Source organism: Vipera ursinii (genome assembly GCF_947247035.1).
Source record: "Vipera ursinii genome assembly, chromosome: 6".
NCBI lineage: Eukaryota > Metazoa > Chordata > Lepidosauria > Squamata > Viperidae > Vipera > Vipera ursinii.
The window spans coordinates 58,907,280-58,926,631 of NC_139515.1; the positions used below are offsets into that span (position 1 = coordinate 58,907,280).

Consider the following 19,352-nt stretch of genomic DNA (forward strand, 5'->3'; position numbering starts at 1 on the left):
TGCCCCACCACTCTGTCAGGCAGACGATTTTTGAACAAGGGAACTTCAGTCCATTGAAGGCCTAGCATTCCTGTGCGAAAACCTCAATTCCATGTTGATTTACACATTTCACTGAAAATTAAACATTTTGTTTCAATCTTGCACATGTATACTCGGGATCCCCCAACTCTGTTCTGCCATACATTAGGGAGAACAATTGGTGGTGTTTTTTCCAGCTGGAGAAAGAAAGTTAGAGAAGGCACAGTTGCGCCCCTATCTGGACTGAGATGCCCTACGTACGGTCACTCATGCACTCGTTACCTCTCGGATAGATTACTGCAATGCTCTCTACATGGGGCTGCCCTTGAAGACCACCCGGAGGCTCCAGCTGGTGCAGAATGCGGCCGCGCGGGTTGTGATGGGACCATCCCGATACTCCCATATTACACCCCTCCTGCGTGAGCTGCATTGGTTGCCGGTTGTCTTCCGGGTGAGATTTAAGGTGCTGGTACTTACCTTTAAAGCCCTACATGGCCTAGGCCCGGGATATTTGCAGGACCGTCTGCTGCCGGGGACAACTTCCCATCGCCCAGTGCGCTCACACAGAGAGGGCCTCCTCAGGGTGCCGTCGGCTAGACAATGTTGGCTTGCGACCCCCAGGGGGAGGGCCTTCTCTGTGGGAGCGCCAGCCCTGTGGAACCAACTCCTTTCCTTTTTCATCAGGCTGACCTGGATTGATGACGGGTTTTTTAAAATGTTTTAATTTTTAAATTGTTTAGTTAATTTATTTTGGGGCTGTTTATTTAATCTCCTTTAACTTTTGTATTGTTGTTTTTATTGTTGTTAGCCACCCTGAGTCCTTCGGGAGATAGGGCGGCATATAAGTCCCATAAATAAATAAATAAATAAATAAATAAATAAATAAATAAATAAATAAATAAATAAATAAATAAATAAATAAATAAATAAACTAATCATACATTAAATCTTTAAGAACTATGACTCATGGGCATTGTGACTGAAGCACATTAACACTTGGCTGTAGGAGGCAGCATAACTTGTATCACTGCCTTTTTGCAGTCTTAACTAGAAGAATGCATGTAAACTTCTGGCTCTTGTACTGCTATGGACCAATTCAGAAGTTTTTTTGGGGGGAGGGACATCTACGAGGAAGAGGAAAAACAGTATAGTCAGTTTTTCTCAAACCAATTCATCTCACTGGCTTGTTATGGGGAAAATTGCTGGAATATTAGGAATGTTTGCACTTCAATTACATATAAAAAATCAGATGTTGAAAACTTGGACAGAAGATAGACTATACCATGCTTAAGAAAGTGTTGGTGCTACCAGGTAAATGTTCAAATGCAACAAATATATTAGGACATTTCTGAAATGCATTTATAAATGAAACAAAGAAACATTATTACAATTCTTCCTCGAACGTGTATTCCTACTTATATGCAAATCGGTACCTGAACAAAATTGACAAGTTAATATTCTGCTCTAATATCCACTGTGAAAGCAGAAGATGCAGGTGCTTTGTTAGAAAGCTTTTGAATCCAGTTCCATATGGGTCTTATGGTGTACTGTGCATCACCTAAATATCTATGATTTGACAAAGCTAAAGCGTTACTAACCATGAATATATAACATGGTCGGAAGGGGTGGGACCAATCTTCAAAGGATAGTGATGTTAACTAGATGATTGGAAGAAGTTGGCTTGCACTAGCCCCAGTGGCCTAATGGATAAGGCATTGGCCTCCTAAGCCAGGGATTGTGGGTTCGAGTCCCATCTGGGGTGGTTTTACTTTTGACCTTATGTTCTTTTTCTTTTCCTAAGAAGTTGCTGATCCACACCAAAATCTTACTTCAGAAAACAAAAGTACAGTGAAAATCATAGTGGCGCCCAGGCAATAGCTAATGCTGGGGCTCGCTAAAAGCAATGATCTGTGAAAAGTTCCTTCTATATATGATACCCTATAATTGAGCGGAAAAATGTATTTTCAAAATACTTCTCTAATTGGAGCACTACATATAATTAGCTCAGTGTCAAATGTATTGCGTTAGTCGTTTTAAGGCAATATTCTCCCTATTACAGAATGTGTATCAACATAGTAGTATATATTAATCGTTTACTGAAATCTCGCTTTTAGGCATGTTAGGAACGACTTACACAGCGGCCCCCGGAGATGCATCGAATATACGACTTCGAGAGGAGCTCCTCTAATGGGCCGATACGAACCCTTTCAAGGACCAAATAAAGCAGAGAATTACTTTGAACGAAAAGGCTCAAAGCTTCCCTTGCCTTCCTGCTCCTTTCAAACGGGTCTGAAATTCGTCGATATTATATTAACGCTTTCCGTTTATCATTATCCCTGACTAATAGGTGAGATGAAGCTCTAATAGCTAAACTGATAGCAACTACGTTACAATAGATTAGGTATCTATCACGTTTGAGATTTTCGCGTCCCGCTCAAATATTGCGCTTCTATAAAGCTGAAGATGAAAATAACACCACCTGCAAGGAACTGGTTGGCCTTGCAAGTTTACACTGCGTGCTATTGAAAACTGCCAGACCTTTTCTTTTTGTTTGAGCTCTCTGATTGGCTGGATATTGCATTCCAATAGCGGAAGCAAAATGGCGTCTCTCGGGTCGCCGCTGCGTACTTTCCGCGGTTTACTGAGGGAACTACGTTATTCTCTAGGAGGGAGCGATGTATGTTACAGAAACAAGGCAGCACATCGTTACTTGAAGGAAGCTTTCCGCTGCCATCGGGTATGTGTATTCCGCTGCTAATACTCGAAATCTGTCCGACCTTTGCGTTAATAACGACTTGCTTCTTTTGCCTTCAAATACGGCGTTTTTCTCTGGGCTTTACAAGTTCAGTATTAGGGACTAGCGAAGCTGTGTTATCTAATAGTAGGCACCTGGATTTTTATGCAACTATTAACTAAAACGTAATTTTGTACTGATTCGTGATAAAAGCTAAATTATTGAAGAGTACGGTAGCAAGTTTCTTGTGGAGAGGTTTCAAGGCATTTCATAGATCCTCTTCTGCTCCCCCACCCCATTGTGTTCGGTGTGAATTTCAAGATATTAAACGTATTGCATTGTTTGGACATAATGCAATACAGCGGGGTCTCCAAATTTGGTAACTTTTAACACTTGTGGACTTCAGCTCCCAGAATTTCCCAGCCACCCTGAAAACTGCCAGGTTTGGAGACCCCTGCAATGCAAAATGGCAGCTGAGAGCCATAGCAAGTGGAATGAGGATTGTTGCAGGCAAAGAGAGGAGTTGCCGTTGTGGAGTTCTGACGTGGAACGTTACATCTGCGTGGAGTGGAAAAAGCTACTGCGAGTAGCTTAGTTCAGACAATTTGGAAGATTTTTTTTTAAAAAAACTTACCTTCCATCTTGGTCACATGAAATTATAATTCAGAACACATGGGGAAAGTATTTACATTTAAGGTAGGATTGTGTTATTCCTTAGGACAGGGTTATATTAAAAATGGAATAAAAATGTAAGTGAACATTTTCTTAGGTTTTAATTTTCTATGTGGAACAGTAGCTTCCTTCTATATGCTATCATTGTTCTGCCACTAATAAATTCTGGCAGCTTTATTGGACACACGCATATTGGCTTGTTATTGTAAGCTAAAAATATATTTATCTGAATTGAAAATTAGAGTTAAACAATGCCATTTCTTATGCATGTCTTTTCTCTGACTCCAGGTAACCAGTGAAAAACTCTGCAAAGCCCAGCATGACTTACATTTTCAGGCTGCTACTTATCTCTGTCTTCTGCGTAGTATCCGGGAATACTTAGTACTACATAAGGAATATCATGGCAAAGGAGAACGATCACCAGACATAGTGGCAGGACTTGTAGGATTTAAACTACCACAACAACCTGGAGGAAAGGGATGGGAACCATAAATGTTTAACTATTTCATAAGAATTTTTGAGCTGTATTTTTTTCAAAATGGTCTGTTTAAATAAAAATGTATGCCATACAGAATTTCTAGCCTGATATTGTCTTTAGGTTTCATATACACTACAATACATAGCAGCTAGCTCTTGTTCTGAACTCTTAGATTCCTTTTTTGAATGGAACCTTGTAGGGTAGGCAAGCTGGGTTCTATGATGTGTGAGTTCCGGCACCTTTTTCTTTTACAAAAAAAGCACTGCATACCCCAGCCCTAAGGGAGGCAGGGGCTGGGATATACAAACAGCAAGATTCCTAGAAGGGCACACCTGGATGCAGGACAGTATACATGACACAGGAAGTAGCCTCACAGGAACAGGAAATAACTCCAAGCAATAGAGTTTAGGGGGTATAAAAACCCACTACCCACATGTGGTCAGTCCTTTTTTCTGTTGGATCCATCTTTCTGTCTGGCTTTCCTCTGCAATAAACTACAACCTTCTTCCTAAAGCAGTTGCCATGTTTATTCCCCACTTGGATGAACCACGATGAAGACTTTTCTTCCAACACTACCTTCACTGGAAAGTGCTTAAGAATTCAGGGAGATATTTAAAGATATATCTGCCTTGAAAATAGCCCATGTTAAACTGTACAGCACAGTCAAACACCATGGACTGACCACAGAAAATGTTTTATGACAGTTAATATGTCAGAACATTTTATAAAATTTGCCAAATTTCACTTCCACACGAGTTATTGATTTCAGATTTTGGATGCATTCTGTAAATTAGTCCAGTTGAGGTACTATACTCTGGTTCAAAAATTGTTGCCCCGTGATGAACTGTTATACTCAGTTAAAGGGCAGAGGGTGTTAGTAGCATATAGACTATGAACTCCAAGATCCTTTCCAACTTTTGCGGAGCTGTGCAATCCCTTGGCAGTGCGCTATGGCACAAAACCGGAAGTCCTCCAAAACAGGTCCCCAACATTTTGGGCACCAGGAACCGGTTTCATAGAGGTTTTTCCGCGGACTGGAGAGTGCATCGTTTTGTGTGCTACCTGTATCCCGCAGATGGGGCTTTGCTTGTTTATGCAGACTGGTTGCTGGCTTGCCGCAGCCCACTACTGGTCCATGGACCAGGGGTTGGGGACCCCTGCTCCAAAAAGTTTTATCCTATGGTGCACTGTTTCACCCAGTTACAGGTTACAGGAATCAGAGTTTTAGTAATATATAGATTTGCAATACTGTACCTTTATTTTCTCATGTTTTAAAGCTGTCTGTACAAACCAAATTTGCATCAATCTCCCTATAATATAATCTTGGTGATTTTTACATATCACCATGCAAAAACTACCAGGTATTGACTGCTAGCTAAAATCAATCATATTTTAACATAACACCTTCCTATAACTGTTGTCCTTATGCCTTCCATTACCCAGTTTTACAGCCAGTTTATTTTTCTCACTTTGAGGATAGCTCAATAGAGTTTTTGATTTTATTTATAATTCCTCATCTTTCAACTTTGCAATCACTGTCCATTTAATATTGAGACATGGTCTGATTTTTTTAATCACAATTATAAATCACAGTTTGATTTTATTTCATGCTGTCCAAATATCAAAATACAGAATTGACTATAATTGGACAAAATTGCAAAGAAAAAAATCCAACTCTTTAAGTTTTCAGGAAGTCTAGTACATTATTTATTTATTTTATTAATGTAGATAAATTGTGATTATGGTGTGAGTTTAAATAATTCAGTATTCAACGTAATGCCTATTGTAAATTGATATCAGTTCACATTTAAAACAACCCAAAATTCAGTTAATGTGAAACTAAGCACATTGAGGCTAGTGCAGGCACAGTTGCTTTTAGATACTGGTAATTCTTGTGTATGCAAAATGAAGAAAACAATGATTTAGTCAGAGGATGATTTAGTACTGTGGAAGTGAAGTACACTGGCATAGAAATAATAATAACGTTGGTGTCAGAATCCATTTATATCATATTCATAAATGGAATGTTTCAAACATATCCCATGGATTCTGTCATCTCCCGAAGAGAAGAGGATAGATGTGTATTGAACCGGCAATAGGCATTTCAAAGGAAAGGAGAAGCCTTTTGAACTGGGGAAACAAAAGGGGGGGTTAGCATCTGGGTTTTGTCAGCAATAAACAAAAGGGTCCTAACTTCCTCTTTCCCACGAGATGGATGATACGAGAGGAAGGATGGGGGGGGACTGACCAAATGGGGATTAAGGGGGGTTAAACCGGGAACTCTTTATAAGGGTTTACATCGTGGAAATATTAAGCCCTGTCTCATTTCCTACAACCGAGCACGTCATAGTAAAGATTTCTTTTGGACTAAAATCCTGACTCCAAGAGTTTTTGTCTTCCTAAGACGTGGTTTGGGGTGGGTCCTGACATTAGACAGGGCTTGCAACGAAAGTCAACCTGGGAAGAAGAACCTTACCGGGGGACTTTGCAAATAAATATGATATCTGACGATGAAGCAAGAAGGGAAGAAAGCCCCACGGAGAAGGAGCCTTCCCCCCAGCCGAACTCCCAGAAACATTGGGAAACTGAGGCATCATATTCCTCCTGGGAAGAAACGGCGGAGCAGCACGAACAAAAACCCCGGTGGTCGATGGGCGTTGGAAGGAAAAGTGAGTGGAAAAAGGCTTCGAGAGAAGTGACCCTGAGACGGAGCGACCACCAACCGGAATGGAAACAAGAGATGGAGAACTCCCTGCACGCCAGTGAGGAAGAGCGGATTCTGGAAAAAGCTATTGACTTGATGAAAACAACCCTGAGCTCACTAAGGGAGGAGAGAGCTGGAAACCACAACACCTGGGGTCGCAACTGGAGGGGTAACGGAAGGGACCCAACACCTGAAACCCCAGGGCTGTCCAATGGAACAGGAGCCGCTGACTCAGCGGTACCCACCCCCCCCAGACCCACAGATGGGGATCGAGATGAGGAGCGATACACTCCGCGGCGCAGACAACGATCCAGCCAAAGATTCCCACCCCTGGAAGCAAAATTCAAGGGGGAGCCATCACGACTGGGATTTTTCCTAACCCAAGTCCTCAGCTACATGGAAGAGTACGGACGGGACATCGCCAGTGACAAAACACGCATCCGAATTGTGCAATCTGCCCTGGACGGGACGGCCGCAGACTGGGTGGTGAACCTGCATGACTCCAACGCCCCAGAACTCAACGACTTCAACCGATTCATGTCATCCTTGAGGCGACGATTTGAGGACCCTTTGGCTGACCGGAAGGCCCGGGAGAGAATCAAGACGGTGAGGCAGGGCAGGAGAACAGTGGCCGAATATACCCAAGAATTCCGAGCCATCGCCAGCAAGCTGAACTGGCCAGAAGACATCCTCCTCAGCCATTTCAAAGACGGTCTAAACTACGACCTGTATGACGCTTGCCTGCCTCGGGGAGACCCCTACCATCTCGATGACTGGTATGTCCTGGCAGAGGAAGTGGAAATAGACCTATTGAAAAGACAACGCAGAGGAAAACCATGGGGCCGCCCGCCACTCGAGCAAACACGTGAGGGGGAAAACCCACCGGCCACGGCTAAAAAATCAAAGGGATGTTTCAATTGCGGGAGAGAGGGCCACCGTGCTGCAGAATGTCGTTCGAAAGCCCCTCCACGCAAAACAGAGGCACCATCTTCCAAAAAGCTGGGGAAGTCTCAAGGCAACCCAAAAGAATCTTCCATGAAGGGGACAGAAGCTGTAGAGTCCACAATTTCTGCCAAAACCTGGGATTGGACTCCGGCCTACACTGCAGGGGCGGTGGACACCTCGGAAGACAGCTCAGAGGGAGAACCTTTGGTAAGTGGACCTCTTCCACCCATACTTAAGACAGTAACTATATTAGCTTCCTCTGCACCAAAAGCCAATGAAATAAAAGCTTTGATAGACTCTGGCTGCATCCGCTGCCTCATCAGCCCAACACTGGTGGAGGAACTGAGCATCCCAGTGAGGAGGCTAAAACAACCAATCTCCTTCAGTCAATTAGACGGGTCTATAGCAGGGGGGGGACCAGCTACCCTAGCCACTCTACCACTCCATATGTCCCTGGGGTCCCATGAGGAAGACATAACATTTATAGTGGCCCCAGGCATGGCATGCCCAATGATTTTAGGACTGGAATGGCTGAAGAAATGGAACCCCGGGATAAACTGGAGGACTGCAGAACTCAACTTCCCAAAAGGGGAACAGGAAAACGTAAAACCCCCAAACACCCCCCCAACCCAGAGGGAGGAAAAAGCAGCAGTGGGGGAAGAGAAGGGGCTAACAGAGATACCGGAGGAATACAGGGACCTGGCTGAGGTTTTCAGTGAGGAAAGAGCAGATGAGCTCCCCCCCCACCGCCCCACAGACTGCACCATAGAATTCAAACCTGGGGCAAAACTCCCAAAACCCAGGATGTATGCCATGAGCCCAAGGGAAATGGCAGAAATGGAAAGATTCATAAAGAAAAACTTAGAAAGAGGATTTATTGAGCCCGCCAAACCCAAAGTAGCCGCCCCGGTTCTGTTCAGGGAGAAGAAGGATGGTTCCTTTCGTTTGGTTGTAGATTACCGGAACCTAAATACAATTAGTGAATGTAATCTATACCCCCTTCCCCTAATGAAGGATATGCTATCCCACCTATCGAAAGGAAAGATTTTTACCAAACTAGACCTGAGGGAAGCATACTACCGTATTAGGATTAAGGAAGGAGACGAATGGAAAACTGCATTCAACTGCCCAATGGGGTGCTATCAATTCAAAGTACTGCCATTTGGACTGCAAGGGGCCCCCGCAGTCTTTATGCAATTAATTAATGACGTACTGAGAGAGCACCTATATAAGGGGGTCCTGGTTTACCTCGATGACATCCTTATCTTCACAGAAACCAAAGAGGAACATATCAAACTAGTCAGAGCAGTCCTGAAGAAATTGCGAGCTGCCCATTTATATGCTAAATTATCGAAGTGTGAATTTCATAAGGAAAGAATCGACTACCTGGGATATCGCATATCCCCAGAGGGCATCGAAATGGACCCAGAGAAGGTCAGGGCAGTACTAGAGTGGGCACCCCCCCGCACACGGAAGCAATTGCAAAGTTTCCTGGGGTTTGCAAATTTCTACCGCCAATTCATCCCTGCATTCGGCCAAATAGCCATGCCCCTCACAAATTTGTTGAAAACGAAGGGGGGGTCACCCGTGAAGCCCAGCCAGCCTCTGAAATGGTCAATGGAATGTCAAGCAGCATTTGAGAGGCTAAAGAGACTCTTTTCTGCGGAACCTGTACTTAAACACCCAGATCCCAACAAACCTTTTGTAATACAGGCAGATGCGAGCGACGTAGCAGTCGGAGCCGTATTACTACAAGAAAATGATGAGGGGGCGTTGCAACCTTGCGCATATACATCCAGGAAACTTACAGAAACTGAACAACGATGGCCAATATGGGAGAAGGAAGCATTCTCATTAAGGTGGTCATTATTAACTTGGCGTCAATTTTTGGAAGGAAATAAAATACCTTTCCAAGTCTGGACTGACCACAAAAATTTAGAAGCACTAAAAACGCCCAGGAAGCTCACTCCTAAGCAAGCCCGCTGGTCCCAACACTTTCACCGATTCAATTTCACTCTCAAACACTTACCGGGGGGAAAGAACTTCCTGGCAGATGCATTATCCCGCATGCCCCAATATAACAGCACAAGAGTTACTGACTTTAAACCACTTGTACCGGAACAACAACTGGCAGCACCAGTCACCACCAGGGCACAAGAAAAAATGAAACCGAAGGTAGATAGCCAAACTGGAATAGAATTCAGGAAATCTTTGGAAAGTGATGAATGGTTCCAGAAAAATAAACATGTGTGCACAATTAAAGATGGACTGCCGTGGGTGGGGGAGAAGCTATATATACCTGCCACACAGAGAATCAATTTCATGCAACTGTGCCATGATACAAAATCAGCAGGACACTTTGGCTTTGTAAAAACCTTACACTTAACTAAAAGGCAATTTTGGTGGCCATCTATGAAAAAGGACATAGAAAGCTATGTGGGTAGCTGTCAAATTTGCGCAATGGCCAAGAGGTTACAAGGGAAATCGCCAGGACTGTTACAACCAGTGGCGAATCCCTCAGCCCCATGGAAAGAAATAGCCATGGATTTTATTGTGGAACTACCAGAAAGCAACGGAAACACCGTTATCTGGACTGTTACTGATCTGTTCTCTAAGCAAGTCCATTTCATACCTTGCCCAAAAATTCCTACTGCAAAAACATTAGCAAAACTTTTTGTACAACATATTTACAGATTGCATGGAGCACCACTACGCATCATATCTGACAGGGGGGTGCAATTTACCTCAGCATTCTGGAAGGAATTTTTATCTCTGTTAGGAACCACCCAAGGACTGACATCTAGTCATCACCCTCAGGGTAATGGTCAATCTGAAAGGGCTAACTCTGTACTTGAACAATATTTAAGATGTTATGTACATTTTCAGCAGAACAATTGGACAGACCTGCTGCCTTTCGCAGAAGTGGCATATAACAACGCAATTCACTCCAGCACAGGTTACACTCCTTTTCAAGTAGCCACAGGCCAGAGCTTCAACCCCATACCTGACCTAACCCCAAAAGAACCGGTAATTCCAGAACTAAAGGAATGGATTGCTCAGTTACAATACACCTGGCCTATTGTCAGAAAAGCATTAACAGAGGCTAGATTAGCACACAAGACACAGGCAGACAAGAAAAGATCTGATCCCACACCGTTCAAGGTGGGAGAGATGGTATATCTGTCTACAAAATACCTTAAGTCTCTCCAACCCTGTAAAAAACTAGGACCAAAATACATTGGACCTTTTCCAATTAAAAGAATCATAAACCCAGTAACAGTTGAATTAGAACTACCTAAAAATCTTAGACGAATACACCCAATCTTTCACTGCAGTCTAATAAAGAGAGAACAACAATCTCCCCTACGAACAAAAATTCCACCACCACCACCTCCCATCATGGTGGAAGGAGAACAACATTTCGAGGTGAAGGAAATTCTGGATTCCAGGAGACATCATGGAACAACTCAATATCTAGTGGCTTGGAAACACCTCCCCTCCTCAGAAAATGAATGGGTCAGCAAACACCACGTTAAAGCACCAAAGCTGCTTAAGAGATTTCATACAGAATATCCAAACAAACCGAGTTAACATTTACACATGTTATTTTTTCTTCTCTTTTCTTTTCTCCCCCTACAGATGGACACACCTTTCTTCTAAGGAGAGCGGACTGTCAGAATCCATTTATATCATATTCATAAATGGAATGTTTCAAACATATCCCATGGATTCTGTCATCTCCCGAAGAGAAGAGGATAGATGTGTATTGAACCGGCAATAGGCATTTCAAAGGAAAGGAGAAGCCTTTTGAACTGGGGAAACAAAAGGGGGGGTTAGCATCTGGGTTTTGTCAGCAATAAACAAAAGGGTCCTAACTTCCTCTTTCCCACGAGATGGATGATACGAGAGGAAGGATGGGGGGGGACTGACCAAATGGGGATTAAGGGGGGTTAAACCGGGAACTCTTTATAAGGGTTTACATCGTGGAAATATTAAGCCCTGTCTCATTTCCTACAACCGAGCACGTCATAGTAAAGATTTCTTTTGGACTAAAATCCTGACTCCAAGAGTTTTTGTCTTCCTAAGACGTGGTTTGGGGTGGGTCCTGACAGTTGGAAAGGATCTTGGAGTTCATCTAGTCCAGGGCTTTTCAACCTTTTCACCGATTGTACCACTTTTAGGATATGGCAATATTCGAGTACCACCAGTAACCTAGCAAGGTGTCAAAAACCTGATGATCAAAAGAAAAAAATGGAAAAAAGTGATAAAGTACAGGTCGTCCTTGACTTACAACAGTTTGCTTAGTGACTGTTCAAAGTTACAATGGCACTGGAAAAAAGTGATTTATGACCATTTTTCACACTTATGACTGTTGCAGCATCCCCAGGGTCTTGTGATTTACATTCAGATGCTTGGCAACCGATTCATATTTATGATGGTCACAGTGTCTCAGGGTTGTGTGATCCCCTTTTGCAACCTTCTGACAAGCAAAGTCAGTGGGGAAATCAGATTCACTTAACCATGTTACTAAATTAACAATTGCAGTGATTCACTTAACAACTGTGGCAAGAAAAGTCATAAAATGAGGCAAAACTCTTAACAAATTTCTCTCCCCCTTTTATATCCTCTCTTCTCTCCTCTTCTTTTATATCCTTTCTCTCCCCTTCTTTTATATCCTCTCTTCTTTCCCCTTCTTTTACATCCTCTTATCTCTTCCCTTCTTTTATAGCCTCTCCTCTCTCCACCCCCCTTTCTCTTCCATGCACCTCCTTTGAACTGGGGCATTTCCAACCAAGTTGCCTTTCCAAGCAAGTTCCCTCCCTCCCTCCCTCCTTCCCTGACTTTTCCTCCCTTCCTCCCTTTTTTAAAAAAATTGCCAGAGGCTCTGGTCAGAGGTGGCAACAGGCAGGCAGTGGTGGACAAAGAATTCCCCTTCCCCCTGTCATAGCTTCTGCGTGGCTCAGCTCACCTCTCTCAGACCCACGCACATGTTTGTGTGTGCACGAGTGTGCGCGCAGGGTATGTGTGTCGCTCAGCCCTTGCAGCCCTGCGCCCTCAACCTTCTGTGATGGCAGGCTGCAAAGTAATGAAAGCTGTTTTTTTGAGTTCTTGTTTCTTCTTCTCATTGTGCCGCCAATTGCATCACAGCCTGCACCAGTCCCAATGAAAGGGAAGCCTGGTGGCTTAGAGGTAAGGTCAGCGAGCAGGCGTGGTGCTGATCTACCAGTGGGGGCCATCAAAGCTGGAACGCGCTCAGCCTTAGATCCACAGGGAGCCCTGGAGCCAGCAAACCCCCCTCCCATCTCTGCCCCGCCCTTGGGGTGCACGGAGAAGGCAGAAAGCACGTGAGTGCTGGTGTCCTGGGGAAAGGGAAGTGCTTCTCCTACATTTTTCCTTTCTCAGTGGGACAGTCAGCAGCAATGTTTGGCACTGGGCCCCTCCTCTTTGCGTGCCCAGGGAGCAGGGCGGGGCAGCCTCTTGCTGGCCCTTTCCCGCCAAAGCCACCTCATTTTATATCCTCTCCTTTCCCAGAAACGCCAATCAGGTGGAGCCCAGAACTGATCCTGGCACCTCTGCAGAACCCCGACAGCCCTGAAGCTCCAGCTATCTCTTCCTTGGGCTTCTGTGGCACTGCTGCCGCTTCAACTCATTCCTCTCTGCCCCGCTACCACTATGCATACCACCTGCCAAGTGGCAAACTACCACTGGTGGTACGCGTAACACTGGTTGAAAAGCCCTGATCTAGTCCAACCCCCTGCTCAGGCAGGAAGTGAAAATATTTTTTGAGCTGCAGAGCTCGTAAAGCAAAAAATTATGTTGACCTTAGCCTCAATTGAAATATGCAAGTTCACTTAGGTGTGGATAAAGTTCTCTGTGTCTACCAAAATATGTATGAAGATTAAAGAAAAACAGTTTGGTTTACATTACTAAAATAGTTTTAACAAACAATAAAGATGTTTTGTTAGTGTAAGTTTTGGAAATGATATTTAGAATTCTTGGTTTTTATTTTGCTTTCTATAATTGTTCTGTAACTTTGCTATCCTTACATTTAAATGCTATTTTTATCCATTATTATAACATCTAATTAATATAAAATGAATTGTTGAAAGACACATCTTCATCAGGGTCCAGTCTAAGCTGAGAATAAACAAAATGGAGACTGCTTTCGAAAGAAGGTTCTTGTTTATTTAGTTGCCAGAAACTTCAGTGACACAACATGTGTTTCTGCGGTGGCTGACAAAGTGGAACTGGGAGTGGTGGGGTTTTATACCTTCTTGGGGTTTTGTGTTTGGAGTTGTTCCTGTGGCATGAACTTTGACCCAAGCCTGAGTGTGCTGTTCTGGTATTCTAATGGTGGTGGGTTAATCCTATTATGTCCTAAAGGTCATGTCTTTAGATTTTGAGTTGGGGATGTAGATGTTTAGGGGTCTTTGTCTTTCTAATCCAGGGGTGTCAAACTCAATTTCATTGAGGGCCACATTAGTATTCTGGTTGCCCTCAGGGGGCCAAGTGAGTGTGGCCAGGGTGGGCGTGGCCTACTGGGTGGGCATGGCTAGAGTGTGTATGGCCTACTGGGTGGGCATGGCCAGTTCTACATGGTTCGCATCAAGGGTGCCTATGGGGGCCTGGGCAGGAGTGGGACAGATCTGAGGGTCTCTGGCAGAAGGAGGGTCTCTGGGCCAGGGCCAAGGCTGTGGGGGCCGTTCCCTCACTGTTTCCAGGATGGCTTCGTGCGCCGCATGAAACCACTTCACGGGCCGGATCCGGGCCCTGGGCCTTGTGTTTTACGTGTCTGTTCTAATCCCATCAGCTCCAAGATTCCTGGCTCCAGTCTTTTTGAAAGGATTATCAAATCTGTATTTCTACAAAGCTGGTTTTTGCTTGGCGCAGAGACTTGGGGGGGTGTCTCTGCCTAAGATTTTCTATTATTCATTTGGGGAAATATAATATTCTGCCTTTTTTAATATCCCCCAAAGTATTTCCTTTTCTGGGGGGGCTGACTACCCACAGAATGTTTAAATATTTTGCCTCTTCCATCAAGCTGGAATCAATTACCATATTTTCTATAGAAATATAACTTTGAATAATGTAAATTTGCATAAGCAACCATTTTGTGGGATTCATTCGTTGAGATCTACGTGTAGTAATTAATTATAGGCAGTTCTGCTTCTCATTGCTCCTTTCATAATTCTTCCCAATGCCAGTGTGTGTGTGATATATATATATATATATATATATATATATATATGGATCCTTGGTTTTTCGGGTTTTTCCCCGCGTAGAATTAAAGGTGTAGGCGCAACGTTTCGACGGAATCCCATCCGTCATCATCAGGCTTCTGCTTCCTTCTTCTGGGAGAAGCATGTGGCTCTTGCCTTCACTTTCTCAAGCACTTCCTTATATAAAAGCAATGTTTTCAATTCATTAGCGTTTAGGTTTATATGGTATTTTTTTTCCCCAGAGTGCAGTAGCAGGATTTGGCTGTTCCGGCAAAGACAAAGAGTTTTATGGAATCGTATCTGCCAATTTTTAACAGATGAAGTACATTTAAGTCCTCGAAAGCACAGCTCACATACACGTCCGTAGTCTTTTATGAAGTTAACGCTAATTTATTTCGAGGGGCTTTCTCTCGAATAACCGCGTTCCAATTCCTAAAGTATTCTGCGTTTACTACGGCCTCCTTAAGAAGATAGCAAGCCTCCTATTGTTGTCATTAGGCAAAATAAATAAAGGTCGTCTACGTTTCGTACACAGACGCGGTATAAAGTCACTAGACTAAAACCTCAGAAAACAAATATATATATATATATATATATATATATGTATATGTATATGTATATGTATATGTATATGTATATGTATATGTATATGTATATGTATATGTATGCGTGTATACAAATTTCCTTCTGAGCACTACCGTTAGTCCTCTACTTATGATCACAATTGAGCCAAAAATTTCTGTTGCTAAGTGAGACAATTGTTAAATGAGTTTTGCCCCATTTTGCGACCTTTCTTGCCACTGCAAGAAATGAATCACTGCAGTTAAGTTAGTAGCACAGTTGTTAAGTGAATCTGGCTTTCCCATTGACTTTGCTTGTGAGGTCACAAAAGATGATCACATGACCCTGAGATACTGCAACCATCATAAATATCAGACAGTTGCCAATCATTCAGAATTTGATTACATGACCACAGGGATACTGCAATAGTTGTGTGAAAAATAGTCGTCACTTTTTTCATTGCTGTTGTAACTTTGCAGTCATTAGATGAACTGTTGTAAGTTGAGGACTATCTGTATATGCATCTGAAGTGCAGTGACCTGTGAAAGGTTATTCAATAATTATACAATAAATCTATAGGTTTCTGTGGAGAACACAAGATTTTGGAATACCGTGCCAAAATTCCTCCCAGTATCTGTCGAGAGACTTTTGGTAGCTTTAGTAAGCGGACCAACAAATAAAGTTATTTAGGAAGTATTAACAGAATTTTTTTTACTTTCGACATAAACAAATTAAAGGCTCGTATTGTGTTATGATCCAAATGAAAAGAAATACGTCACAAAAAGAGGCCACGTAAGCCACCAATCAGCTCCTACGCGAATCTAAAGGAATAACGAATTTGTCAACCCAATCAGCAAAGGCGAAAAGCCCAAAGTTCCTGCCCGATTCAGTTTCCAGGTTAGCCAATCAGAGGGAAACTAATAGTAAGTATAGGCGGGAGACAAGCGCACGCGCACGGATGTCCGTTACTTCCAGGCAGCGCGCGTACGCCGCTGGAGGCAAGCGTGGAGAGGTCGGGCGCGCGGGGTAATCGCGGTCGTGAGGTAACGCCGGGCACGAGGCGGTTATCTGTTCCATTTCGACAAGAACGGAAGGGGCAAGCGCCATTGTAGCAGCTGCACCGAGCTCAGCGATAAAAAGGAAACCCGCTTCCGCCTTAGGACGCCTCTGAGAGAAACAACCGCAGCGTCAGGTTCGATATCTTCTAGGCCGCTGTGGGCGGGGTTTATACGGATTTGGCCGGCCCACTCGGGCCCCGCGCATTTTCAGGATGTCGGCACAGGCTCAGATGCGCGCGATGCTGGACCAACTCATGGGCACCTCCCGTGACGGTAAGAAGTGCTGCTTAATTAGTCAAGTTAGGAAAACCTTCCGGAGGCATGTCGACGAAAATCAGGCCCAGCATGATGATTGGCAGGGCTTGTGTCTCGATTATATTTTCGTCTCCATTAGGGCCGGGCCTCGGACAAGGGTGAGAGACCAGAGCCCGGGTTTCGGCGCTGAAGGTTTGGGTGTACGATTCGTTTCAGGAAACCGGAGAAAGAGTTGTGTATTCGGAAACGGAAGGATTAATAATACCTTTGTTTCCAGAGCATAGGGTTGTAACAAGGGTAAGCTCATACTATTTTTGGAAACGGATCTGATCTTAATTAGCACCGAAATGTGAAAGTGTGCCTATTCTATTGTTCTTCAGCAGATTTAGCTGATTAGAAGAAAGGAAAAGGCGCTCACCTTGTTGCTACTATTGCATACACATTTTGATACTAGAAATCTGACCCAAACCAGCATTTCAAGTTAATTCTTAGCCCTGATATTAAAATATTTCTGATGGCTTATTTTAAGCAGTGTGACTGGATACAATATATAAATAAGAAAGTAATTGGATGGATTTCTCTGATACTATTTGTACTTTGGGAGCATACAGTATTTCAGGTTTTATCATTTTTTATATTATATTTCTTGGCAAATGAATTAATATTTTTACAAGAATTTTTTGAACAGTTTATTTCAACAAACAGGTATATGTTGTGATGTTTCTGAACAGTGTTTACAACAGTGCAATAAACATTTTAGTCTCTTTGTGAACACATTTTGAAGAAATGTAGTGGGAAAAGGGGGAAAGGTTGCATAAAATGTATGTATACAAAATAAGCTTAAATTTCTTCTGTCTGATCTTAAGAAATTTCTCACATAAGAATCTGCTTACACAGATTAATGAGTTTTTCCGTAGGGAAATACAGTAATCGTTCTTTTGGAATGCATGGTAGATTGTTTTTCTATTTTGATTTACTATTACATTATAATAATTTTATCTGTGTGATTGTGTGCACACAATTACACAGATAAAATGATTATAACTTTTGATGTAAGTAAAATACAGTGTTATTCAGCATTGTGTTTTGCTTAGAAACATTGTTTAAAAATGGTTCATGTAAGGGTGAGGTTGGCAAGATAGGAATCTGATTCATTCCCAAGAAAACTATATTGTAAACAAGAGACAGATGGCAAAGACTTTAAAACTGTGAAATCAATAGCCATTATGCCATTGACTGAAAGAAGTGAGAAGGTGAGAACTAGGATTCAGACATTGGGACTTTACATATTTAGAAAGATAGGACTTATAGGTCAGGGCTTTTCAATCTTTTCACAGATTGTACCACTTTTAGGACATGACAATTATTCTAGTACCACCAGTGCATAGCAAGGTGTCAAAAGCTTGATTAAAAAAGGGTGGATTTTTGTTTTGCTGATTAGATTGATTTGTTGTTATAGAAATGGCTAGTTTATACTATTATGGAAAAGTAAAAAGTTGAGGTTCGATGTTAATGCTTCATTCTACTACAACAGAGGAAGTCGGAAATCAATAACTTTTCTTTTCCCCTTCTCCCCCTCACTTTTCCCCCCTTTTTCCTCCCCCATTGTGTCCTACTATTTGCTTTTGTGTTTTTGTATTTTATTCTATAATAAAATGTTACAAACCATTAAAAAAAGGAAAAAGTACTGGTTTTAATTTCTTCAGTGGCGGTTCCTTTGCTGAATCACTTTCCCTTTGCACTGACAAATGTATGATGAATTTATCCATCTTTATTAATATGCACCACTACCCTGGTGGTCAGCTGGCTGGTCAGCTCTTCTTCCTCTCCCTTTCCTCACTCTTTTTCCTTCCTGCCTGCTGGACTCTCCTTCCACAGCCTCTTCTCCCTCTTTCTTTTTCCTCCCTGCCTACTGTGCTCTCCTTCCATAGCCTCTTCTCCCCTCTCTTTTCCTCCCTGCCTGCTGGATTCTCCTTTCATAGCTTGTTCTCCCTTATCTCTTTTTCCTCCCTGCCTGCTGGGTGCTCCTTCCACAGCCTCTGATCCATCCCCTTCTTTCCCTGTTTTTCCCCCTCCTGCCAAAACCTGCTCCTTTTATATCCTCTCTCCCCCTCCTCCTTTTCAGTGCACCTCCAGCTGACTTCTCAAAGGTGCGCTTCTCCATCTCTTTCTCTGTCCCCTTCTCTTTCCCCCTTGTCTTTTTTCTCTCTCCCTTTCCCATCAAAACCTCCTTTTATATCGTCTCCTCTCCTCCTCTTCTCTTCGATGCACCTCCAGCTATGTGCTGCTTCCGGAAATGCCAATCGGCTGGAGCCTGGAAACTCAGCAGGCCCCCTGCAACACCACATCTCTAGCTGATTCTCCCACAGGCCTGTGCGATGCTGCCGCTGTTTTAGCTCATCCCCCTGCTACACTTTTACCTTTTTTTTAACAGTGCTTTTCAACCCATACACGTACCACCTGTCAGGTGCCGAAATACCGCCAGTGGTACACATACCATGGGTTGCAAAGCACTGTTCTAGGTGATGGTAGATGGAGAATTTCTAACATGCACGGCTTCCTATTTATACCCTTCGGGAATGTGGAATAATTAATTTACAGGTATGAAACCACCTCTTAATGGCTTGGAGCATTTTCTGTATTCCAACACTAATATTAAGCTACTGCTACAACTTTTCTTGTACTCCCACTAACTAGATCAGGGTGT

The 19,352-nt window shown here is 43.1% G+C and overlaps 2 protein-coding genes across 5 annotated transcripts in view; both read left to right on the forward strand.

Moving 5' to 3' along the window:
* UBN2 (ubinuclein 2) overlaps window positions 1-2,420 on the forward strand; it is a gene marked incomplete at its 5' end in the record, with an annotated part of 87,857 nt that extends 85,437 nt beyond the window's left edge. Inside the window, one exon of one of the 2 annotated variants that reach the window (XM_083365493.1) lies at window positions 2,366-2,420. Of the gene's footprint in view, window positions 1-2,132; window positions 2,269-2,365 lie in introns of those variants that run through there. The other variant, XM_083365492.1, reaches the window with a different exon arrangement.
* A 196-nt stretch (window positions 2,421-2,616) lies between these two features.
* LOC310642091 (putative RNA-binding protein Luc7-like 2) overlaps window positions 2,617-19,352 on the forward strand; it is a 52,630-nt gene continuing 35,894 nt past the window's right edge. For 2 of the 3 annotated variants that reach the window (XM_083365499.1, XM_083365498.1), the window contains exon 1: window positions 16,294-16,663. Coding sequence is in view for 2 of the 3 variants with exons in the window: in XM_083365498.1 (XP_083221624.1) it covers window positions 16,603-16,663 (61 nt within the window). In the remaining variant the exon portion in view is untranslated. Of the gene's footprint in view, window positions 2,756-3,712; window positions 3,834-16,293; window positions 16,664-19,352 lie in introns of those variants that run through there. The other variant, XM_083365502.1, reaches the window with a different exon arrangement.